The sequence below is a fragment of the Lathyrus oleraceus genome, unplaced genomic scaffold (genome assembly GCF_024323335.1).
Source record: "Lathyrus oleraceus cultivar Zhongwan6 unplaced genomic scaffold, CAAS_Psat_ZW6_1.0 chrUn0032, whole genome shotgun sequence".
Taxonomy (NCBI): domain Eukaryota; kingdom Viridiplantae; phylum Streptophyta; class Magnoliopsida; order Fabales; family Fabaceae; genus Lathyrus; species Lathyrus oleraceus.
In genome coordinates this window covers 176,710-187,423 of record NW_026112423.1, presented here as the reverse complement: position 1 = coordinate 187,423, position 10,714 = coordinate 176,710, and the positions used below count along the sequence as shown (strand labels likewise).

At 32.8% G+C, this 10,714-nt stretch overlaps 1 protein-coding gene across 2 annotated transcripts; it reads right to left on the bottom strand.

The window, feature by feature from the left end:
• Positions 1-7,087: 7,087 nt before the first annotated feature.
• Positions 7,088-9,651, bottom strand: LOC127112066 (uncharacterized). Of its 2 annotated transcripts, none has more exons than XM_051046256.1 (3): positions 9,348-9,651; positions 7,528-8,204; positions 7,088-7,409 (listed from the first exon to the last, which is right to left on the bottom strand). In XM_051046256.1, the coding sequence occupies exons 2-3, from the start codon at positions 8,135-8,137 to the stop codon at positions 7,282-7,284; spliced, it is 738 nt and encodes a 245-aa protein (XP_050902213.1). In that variant the 5' UTR covers positions 8,138-8,204; positions 9,348-9,651; the 3' UTR covers positions 7,088-7,281. The 2 variants fall into 2 exon arrangements, with proteins under 2 accessions (XP_050902213.1, XP_050902214.1); XM_051046257.1 differs by having other exon boundaries at positions 7,528-8,207; positions 9,348-9,573.
• Positions 9,652-10,714: the final 1,063 nt, after the last annotated feature.

Here is a 10,714-nt window from a genome sequence, read left to right as displayed (position 1 = left end):
TTTAAGTCATTTAAAGCTGAAGTCAAACTTCAACTTGGTAAGAAAATAAAAGTTGTCAAATTCGACTGTGGTGGTGAATACTATGATCGATATGATGGATCAGGGGAACAACGTCCAGAGCCATTTGTGTTTTTCGTTAATGAGTGTGGAATTATTCCGCAATACACAATGTCGGGAAAACCTAACATGAAAGGAGTTTTAGAACAACGAAACCGGACTCTTAAGGACATGGTAATGAGTATGATTAGTCATTCTTCACTTCCAGAGTCATTTTGAGGAGAAGTATTAAAGACCGCAGTTTATATCCTTAATAGAGTACCTAGTAAAGTAATATCTAAAACCTCTTATGAGCTTTTGACTGGGAAAAGCCTAACATTAGACACCTACATATTTGGGGATGTCTAGCTAAAGCGAGGCCTCATAGGTCTCATGAAGGTAAGTTGGATGCAAAGATAATTAATTGTTATTTTATTGGATACGCTGAACGCTCTTATGGGTACAAGTTTTACAATCTCATCACTATAACAATTTTTGAAACAGGAAATGCAAGACTCCTTAAGGATGTAGAGTTTGGAGGGGAAGGAAGTACAATGAGTGTTGTCTTTGATGAAGAAATTGTTTCTCACAATGATCAAGTATTTGTACCTATCTTTGTTCCAAAAAATAGATCCTAAAATAAACAATGATGTTATTCCTAACATCCCTAAAGAACAAGACAATACTGAGTTTCTTCCCCAAGCACCACCTATAGTTCAAACTCAACAACCTCAAGAGCCACCATTAAGAAGATCCACTAGAGAGAAAGAGTGCAATTTTAGATGATTATGTTGTATTTCTTCAGGAACGTAAGGATGGCATTGGTTTGATTGAAGAAGGTCCTATCAACTTTAGTCAAGTTATGCAGAGTCCAAACTCTCTTAAGTGGGTTGATGTTATGAAGGATGAGATGAAGTCGATGACTGACAATGATGTTTGGGATCTTGTTAAATTATCTAAATGAAAGAAACCCATTGGTTGCAAATGGATATTTAAAACCAAAAGGGATTCAAAGGGTAACATTGAGAGATATAAAGCTTGTATTGTCGCAAAAGGCTTTACTCAAAAGGAAGGAATCGGTTATAAAGAAACCTTTTCTCCAGTTTCTTCGAAAGACTCTCTTAGGATCATGATGGTATTGGTAGCTCATTTTGATTTAGAGTTGCATCAGATGGATGTAAATACCGTGTTTCCAAATGGAAACATTGAAGAGATAATATATATGATGCAACCAGGAAACTTTGTATTAGGAGACCCAAAGTCTATGGTTTGCAAACTCAAGAAATCTATTTATGGCCTTAAATGGGCTTCCCGATAATGGTATTACAAATTTCATCAAGTAATATCCTCATTTGATTTTGAGGATAATTCAGTTGATAATTGTGTATACCAAAAGTTCATTGGGAGTGAATTTGTTTTCTTGGTACTATATGTAGATGATATCCTTTTGGCAAGCAACAATATAGGCTCATTCCATGAAACCAAGAGATTTCTCACAAACAAATTTGAGATGAAAGATCTTGGGGACGCCTAATTTGTCTTAGGACTTCAAATACTTAGAGATCGTCCTCGAGGTATTTTAGGATTGTCACAAAGGAGCTATATTGATACAATTATGGATAGATTCTCCATGAAAGCTAGTAAACCAGGAGACACACTTGTTGCTAAAGGAGACAAGTTTTATCTCAAATAGTGCCCCACTATTAATCTTGAAAAGGAAGAGATGCATTAGGTTCCATATGCTTTAGCTGTGGGAAGTCTTATGTATGCTCAAGTTTGCACACGTCCCGACTTAACATTCATTGTAGGAGTTCTTGACAGATATCTAAGCAACCCTGGTGTGCAACACTGAATAACAGTAAAACGTGTAATACGCTACCTAAAGAGAACAAGATAATTTTGCTCACTTATCGAAAATCAGATAACTTGGAGATTATTAGGTATTCTGACTCGGATTTTGCAAGATGCCCGGATAACAGGCGTTCCACATCTGGTTACATCTTTCTCTTGGCTGGAGGAGCTGTCTCTTGGAAGTCTTCCAAACAGACTTTAGTGGCTCACTCCACCATGGAAGCAAAGTTTATGGCTTGCTTTGAGGCATCAAATCATGCAATCTGGTTGCAGAACTTTGTCACAAGCCTAACATTGTTAGGAGCATTGAAAGGCCCTTTAAGGTTTATTGTGACAATAATGCAGTTGTGCTCTACTCCAACAACAATATGAGTCCTACAAAATCAAAATTTATTGATATCAAGTATCTTATTGTGAAAGAAAAGAGTTCAGGAGAAGCAAATTTTGATAGAATATATAGGGACAGACTTAATGCTAGCTGACCCACTAACCAAAGGTTTAACACCTAAGGATTTTTGAAATTCTGGTTTAGTCAGAGTTCAGATGTTCTACTCCAAGTAATGACATCTAATCCAACATTGTTACTAATACAGCAAGACAGTTATACAAATTAAAACCCAGTACTGATATGCATACATTCACAGATGTCACGACATCTGCTACTATATCACCATAGAATGGAAGAACACCCAGTTCTGTCCATCTGGTACAACGACACAGCAGAGATCAGACATAGCACTTACTTCTGTTGACCCTGCATAGTTAACAGCATGATGTCTCACCATTGATTTGAACATCACCTGTTACATCATTACAGGTTGACCTTATTTTATAACAGATAGAATTATAACGTGCAGAAGGTAAAAACACAAGTAATTGTTAACCCAGTTCGGTGCAACATCACCTACTCTGGGGGCATACCAAGCCAGGAAGAAGATCCACTATCAGCAGTATTAATTCAGAGTTAAACTCCCCCGTTTACAACTCTTCACTTAATCCCTACCCAATGCAATCTATACCTAGGAACTCCTAGATAGAAACCTCCAATTTCCATTCCTATCACTACAAATACAATGTAATGCTAAACAGCTTGAACTTGCTTCACAACTTCGTTCAAGACCATAACAAACTCTTACCTACAGGTTTTGAGTTACAAATAATCTCAACTTTGAGCACTGAGAAACACATGGTAACCTTCCCACAGATTGGGAGGTTTACCTCATACACACCCCTAATTTTACATTATTTGAGGCACACTGATCCTAGGTTACAATATGCTATTTATAACCTAAGTACCCAACTGGATTTGGGCCTTCAGAAATCGCAGCAAACTTCTTCTTTGCTGTTACAAAGCCAGCAGAAAATTTCTGCTACAAATAAGGTCTTCAATCTTTTAGTTCCTAAAATATCTCCATATTTAGTTCCTAAAATATCTCCATATTTAGTTCCTAAAATAACTCCATATTTAGTTCCTAAAATATCTCCATATTTAGTTCCTAAAATATCTCCATATTTAGAAACTGTTTATTCTGATTGAGTCTTCAAGACCTCCACAAATAACGCCACATAGGATTCTAACTAATTTCCACATATTAGGGTGCTAACAAATATGCTATTTGTTAGGTTCATTAATTGTGGCTCAGTTGTTAGTTTCCTGGATTTTAGATCAGCTGTTGGATTCCTGAAGAATAGCCTGAGAAAAATCCTGAAACAGAAAAACTAACCATCCTACAATTTAGCATACGCTGTCAGGAATGAATGTCACAACATTCAGTTTGACGTCCAGAACATAGACCATATGCTAAGTCTGTTATTTTCCTGAAAACAGACTGTGCTAAATGTTGTACTGTAAAAGACCAACCAGTCTATACTTCAGTATCAGTTTACAGTAATAAATGTAAAAACATCCAGTTTGACATTTTCACAATGGGCTTTATGCCAGGTCTGTTATCCTCCTGAAGAACAGACTGAATTAAATACTTAACTGAAGCAGAAAAACCAACCTGCCTATTATTCAGTATATGCTGTCACTGATGAATGTCACAACATCCAGTTTGACATTCATACAGTAGGCCTTATGCCAGGTCTGTTATTCCCTTGATAAACAGACTGAACTACATACTGAGTTATAACAGCCAACCAGCTATTCTATACCTCAGTATCTGCTGTCAGGGATGAATGTCATACTATCCAGGTTGACATTCAGTAAATCCTGTATTAGCTAAACCTGCAGCATACTACTCAAGTATGTCATGACATCAGTCAAGACATTAGAGTACAGTTAGTGTTTTAGCACAACATGCAGCCAATCAAACATCTACAAAGCATGTCATGACATCAGTCAAGAAATTAGACTCCAGTTAGTGTTTTAACATAAAATGCAGCCAATCAAACATCTACACTTTTCATGGGCATGTTGGTCACATGGGTCTTGGTTTTGAGATTGCCTTTGATTAGTGAGAGTTTTTTCCTTATTTTTCTATGTTTTATGTTTTGGTTTTGTTTTGATACAAACTTTATGTTATGTTTAATTTTCTACATAAATAAAAACTTATGAGGTACTGTTGCTATAACAATATCAAGTTTTTTGTTATGTGCAAATATTAAGAAAAAAAATTGAATTGCACCTAAGGAACTTCAGTTTGATCTCACTAAAGGCTTTAGTAGGACCAACTGAAAATATGCATGATCTAGAGAGCACGTTGCATGAAATTTCCATGTCACACATCCACATCGATCTATATCATCAAGTACGTTGATGTGGTGGTCGTCAGGGTTCTGTCACGTTATACATTAGTGACTACAACCGTGATGGTCCCATTATTGATGTATGAGGTGAACCAGATTGTAAAGTTGAAATCTAAGGATAAATAGCATTTAGATGCGCTTCTAAAGAACTGTGATATAATTATTAAGATATATCGCACAAGTGGGAGATTGTTGGAATATTTTTATATATGTTATTTTAATATTCCAATTATTATTATATGGGCATATATATTTTAATTATATTATCTATTTTATCAATTAAGTGTCTTAAATAATTAAGTGATCAAATAGAGTTAAAATACTGATTAGATTTCATTTAAAAATTATTTAATTAATTAAATAATTGAGTATGAACTCAAATATGAGTGGATGTCATGATGCCTCATTTTGGAATAATGAGAACCCTAATTGACCTTCACACTATATAGAGACTATGATCCGCAATATACCGTACACAAGCAAAATTATCTCTTTTTCCTATCTGAAGAAAATTCGAGGCATAAGGAGTACCGATTGAGGAAGAACCACAAAAGTCATCAACTTCTGAGTTTTAGAATTACCATAAAAGAGAATTTTCTCAATGTATCCAGGTATTCTATAATCAATTTATCAATCCTATAATTTCATACATGCTTGTATGACTATTTTGAATTCTGCATAAAATATATGTCATAATATGTTAAGCATGCATATTGAATTGATTTAATTAACTACTAAAATAAAAAAGTCTAGGAACGTAGATCTATCTAGTTTACTAATTACCATAAAACAACTCCCAGACCAGACGCAGTTTGGGACACATGATTGAGCTTAAATCTATTAAGGTTGTTTTCCAGTCATTGCACCTGCGTTAAAACCACTGAGTCACATCACAAATTCATCCATTAAGGTTGTTTTCCAGCCATTGCACCTGCGTTAAAACCACTAAGTCACATCACAAATTCATCCAAAATTCAGTCGGTACAGAAAATAGACAGAATTCAGAAATACATTTTCGGATAAAGTAGTAATTTTCTAAGCCATGACAAAAACACCATTGTTGTTCTAGAAAATTTTACCGCATACCATACCTTTATTTCTATACCTCTACATTTTATAAAAAAATCAACTTTACCCTTGTATATTTTTAACTAATTTACCATTTAAAAAAAAATATTTTTAACTTTTATTTTGTGTTCCGAGAGACTTTGTAAAACAATTTCTTAATCAATTTTTTAATAATTTTTTTATTTTTATTTTGTATATTGGAAGACTTTGCAAAAAAGTTTTGATAGTCAATTTTTAATATTAATTTTTATTTTATATATCGGAAGACTTTGAAAAAAAAATCGATAGTCAATTTTAAAAATATTTTTTAACATTTATTTTGCATTAAAATACTTTGCAAAAGAGTTACAATAGTCATTTTTTAAATATTTTTTAATTTTTAATTTTTATATCGCAAAAAAAGTTTCGGCAATAAATATTTTAAAACATTTTTTAACTTTTATTTTATGTACTGTAAGATCTTGCAAAAGAGTTTGGTAGTCAATTTTTTTTAATTTTTTAACTTTTATTTTACCTACCAAAAGATTTCGCAAAAAAGTTCCGGTAATAATTTCTTAAATATTTTTTAATTTTTATTTTGTGTAACGAAAAACTTTGGAAAAGAGTTCCGATAGTTAACTTTTAATATTATTTTTTTTTGTGAATTTGAAGATTTTAGAAAAAAATTCCGATAGTCAATCTTTTAATATTTTATAATTTTTATTTTTCGTAGCAAAAGATTTTGTCAAAGAGTTTCGATAGTTAATTTTTTTTACATTTTTAAAATTTTAATAAGTTATTTATATGAGGACATTTTGGTTCAAAATAATGTAGGGGTTGAAAAATAAATTATGGAGATACGAATAAAATTTCCGCTGTCCTACCTTCCAAAGGAATCTGAATGCATGTCCATTTAGACTACCTATTTTAAAATTGCTATCTAATGTAACTTTAACAAGATATGTCACCTAAAACATCATTAGAGGCCTAAATGAATGAGAAAGAGCTCCAATAATAAAAGGTTGAATGAATGTGAGAACTCAATCAGTATTTTTTTTTGAGTGACTTTTGAAAAAATATGAAGGAGGAAGAGTGAAGGATTTGATGCAAACATATAAAAACAAAAGCGTCAGAAAATGTAAGTCCAAAAAATATAGATTATTAATTAACTAGATTCGAATGTTAAAGAACATTTGTTACTTTTTTCTGGTAGTGGAGAGCACCCCTAAGGTGGAAAAAGTGATCCCCGTAAAGAATAGGCTTTTCACATATTTAAAAACATTTTTCCTGCAGTAAGATAAATATAGTTTTCTATATAAAACACCACCCACATTTTATATGCATTGAGCAATGAGACAAGCTAAAGATTTTGATAATATCAAAGTAACTTTGTTAAGAGAGAATGTGTCGAGCACAACCACCAGTTAAAATTCACAATCGAGATAGCGTCAGGACATGATATATTATATACATAGATTATAAGAAGCATACACTTAAAAAAAAAAAGGAACATCATAGTTTGTGTATGACAATGCCAAATACTTTCAAATTCAGATGCAATTTACAATTTGTAACTCTTACATTCCCAGTAACTAATTTTTATGTCTTCTGATAGTTCCAACTTCTTCGTCTCAAATTGCTTAGCCATCCAAATTGAATCAATGATTGTCCAGACTGTTGTAGACTTAAGAGATTCGTTCTGTAAGGTATTAGAAAATTTTTAAGACCTGCCATTCATTGAGTAAAAGCAAGGTCAGTGGTAAATATGGTTATAGTAAACTCATCTCCACATAACAGCATAGCATGAAACTATTATCGTTTTCATTAATATGTTACAAGGCATACCATTAATGCACATTGTCTTGTAAAGATGAGCAACGTTGGGGTCTCCTTTAGTCCGCATAATATGTCGATTCTGTAGGCATTCAAGAAAGGCTAAATCAGCCTTCAGAAGCTTAGCTTGATCATGAGTATCATACCCTATATCATGGCAATAACAGCAGTAGTCCAACCAATCAATCGGCCGCTTGTCCCAAACAAGAGATCCACTGTCTTTCCCACTCGACCAGTTTGGTCCACAGTAATGTCCATATCTAGGGAACAACTGAGAAAGAAATGCTCTAACCCCAGTATGCCATGGAACCTTACAAACATAAGGCCTAAAGCGCAAAGGAGTAGCCACATTACCTTTTCCAACAACATTTTCACGATTTTGTGCATGTCTCTTCAACTCTTTATTGATAGTAGTTGGTCTTTGAAACTTCTTTCCAGCATTATTTGCCCATGGAAAGAATGAAAGGAATGACAAGGGCCATCCTAACAACTTGAGATCGATACCAGATGATTCTTGTTTGGCTTGTGAAACAAAAGCTTTGGTTTGAACCGATTGAGCCGCTGAATCTGGGTTACTCTGAGGTTTAACCCAAGGGACATCACCAAGAAACCGGAAGTTCATGATTCACAAAAATTGTACCACAAAGTCACACAAATTGAGTCGCCCCAGCACCAAATACTCTGCTAACCTGCTTCCAAAAAACAAAAACAGCTAAATCTTCTTCAACTCCAAAAAAAAAAGTCTTAACCAAAAAAGAAATAGAGTTATTTTAAAATGGTGCATCAAATTAATCCCTAAAGTTGACAACTCCCTGCAAAATTACTTATGAAAGTAAAGTTAATCTCCACATTTGAAGCTTTGACACGACAAAGCACGCTCGAGAATGCTAATTTCAAAATATAGGACACAGATGCATATATATTTATTTATTTGTTATAATTAAATAAAATATGAACATTAACTATAAAAGATCTAAATTAATCATTAAAATATAAATATATCAATCTAAATTAAGCAATTTGTTTCATTATTAAAAGTTTTTAAACAAAATACCATAGTTAAAAATGATGTAATCAAACTTGATATTTTTAACCCCTTCCCGGATCATTACCAAGGTTGTCAACATCTAGATCTTAAAATCTTACAAATTTGCAATTTCATTCAGGCCCAATGATCTCAATCTTAAGTAGAATCGTGTGTTGTAGCCAAATTGTAAAAAACATCATAAACCATTGATTATGTGTGATCTTGGCCAGTTCCGGCCAAGATCAGCCATTTTCCGTCCACCATCGTTACAAGCCCAGAAGGATGACAAGGTGCTGAGGCACAACAATTATGGTTCGGCAGAGGCACAACAAGGTGCTGATGATAAGGTGTATCGGCGGATAATCTCAAGTGTCCGTCCTTAATAAGTCAAAATACTACGATAAGGATAATGCATGACTAAAACAATTTACAATTTCAGGAACATTTATTGTTGAACCCTTAATCACACAGTGAAACCTAACAGCACCATGCAATTTCAGGAACCAAAATGGGAATTCACCCTAAAATTTCGTTAATATATAAAGAAACAGAATAATAATTCCAAGTTTATAAAACTTTTGTGTACAACGAAATCTGATTACTACGCTTTACATGTTTTACATACAAACGATATAAAATAGAGCTAGGTTAAAGCACATTCCAATTGAAAACGAATCATTTCATAATCAATTCATCAAATAAATTCGGATAATATTCTGTTTAATCAAGCAACAATACACAATAAAAGAAAATTGCAGAAATTGAAAGCAAACCTGAAAAGGAATTCGAAGTTAAAAAAACTTACACATAGCCGTTTGAGAGCAAGTACTGGAATACATGTTACTCTGTGAGGTAAATCTAAGAACTAGGTTTCCTTTATTTTCTGAGACGAATAATTATAATGATAATAATTTATGGATACGATACGAGATTTGAAGGAAAATAAAGATGAAGTTAGTTGTGATTGTTTGTTGCGGTGGAGATGCGTGTGGGGAATGACTGAGTGGACCCAGTAGCATCGGCAGTTAATTCAAAGGACGAAGGATCTTTCTAGACTCCACGTTTTATTATCCACCGGATTCTTTTGCAAATATTAATTTCTTTCGAATATCCTCTTTAGCAACAATATTTCGATGTATTATTAAAACAAAAGGATTTTTTTGGCAATAATAAAAGGATTTGTTAAAACAAATAAATATAATAAATAGGGATTAATTACTATGCTTTGTCAGTGTAAATTTACCCGGTCAATTCATCATCATCACCCGTCTGTATTACTTTATAGATTTTTAAAATAAAAATTAAATTTATTTTAATATTTAACTGTCATGATTAACTGACGGTATAAAATTCTTTTACACTGTTAATATACTTCAATTAAATCCTAATAAATATAGTCTCATTTTATGAACTCTATCATAATCAAATTTTATCTAAAGTTTATTGTTTTAGGACTAGTTTTATTTTAAAAATTGGATATCCTATATAGTTATTTATTGTTAAGATTAATTTTTTGAATTGGATAGGATTATAATATGCGACAAAGTTCATTGATGTGTATTCAGGATTTGATTCAAACTCAAGATCTCTGATTAATTTAAAAAATATATCTTATGATCACATTCAAGTAATATCAGTTATTTGTGTTTAGTTTTATGTTAATTTTAAATACTAAAATTTAAAATAAATAAAAGAAGTTTATAATGTATTTTATAAGGGAAAAAGATAGATGATAAGTTTAGTTTAACTAATAAATATGATATTATTAAATTGCTTTTTAAAATTATGTGTGTTTTTAAAATTTAATGAGTTTATGATTATTGGTATATTTGTAAAGGGTCCACAAATAGTGATGTTGATGCAAGAAATATAACGTCTTATCCACAAAATTTCTCTGATCGACCGTTCTTTAGCACGAATTTACTGGATGAGACACCATTTTGTCGAATATGTTACCCATTTCCTTGAATACTCTCCCAAAGCTTGCGAACATGGAAAGTGACATGTCTTTGGTCCACAACAGTGTTGAAGCAGTCTAGAAGAATGTAGTCATATTCTCCTGATTAATAGGGATTCACTTACCACATTGTCCCACTACTGGAAAGAAAATGTTACTTCCTGGTAATTTGAGATCCAGGCCTAGGACTTCCTATAAATACCTCAACCCTACAG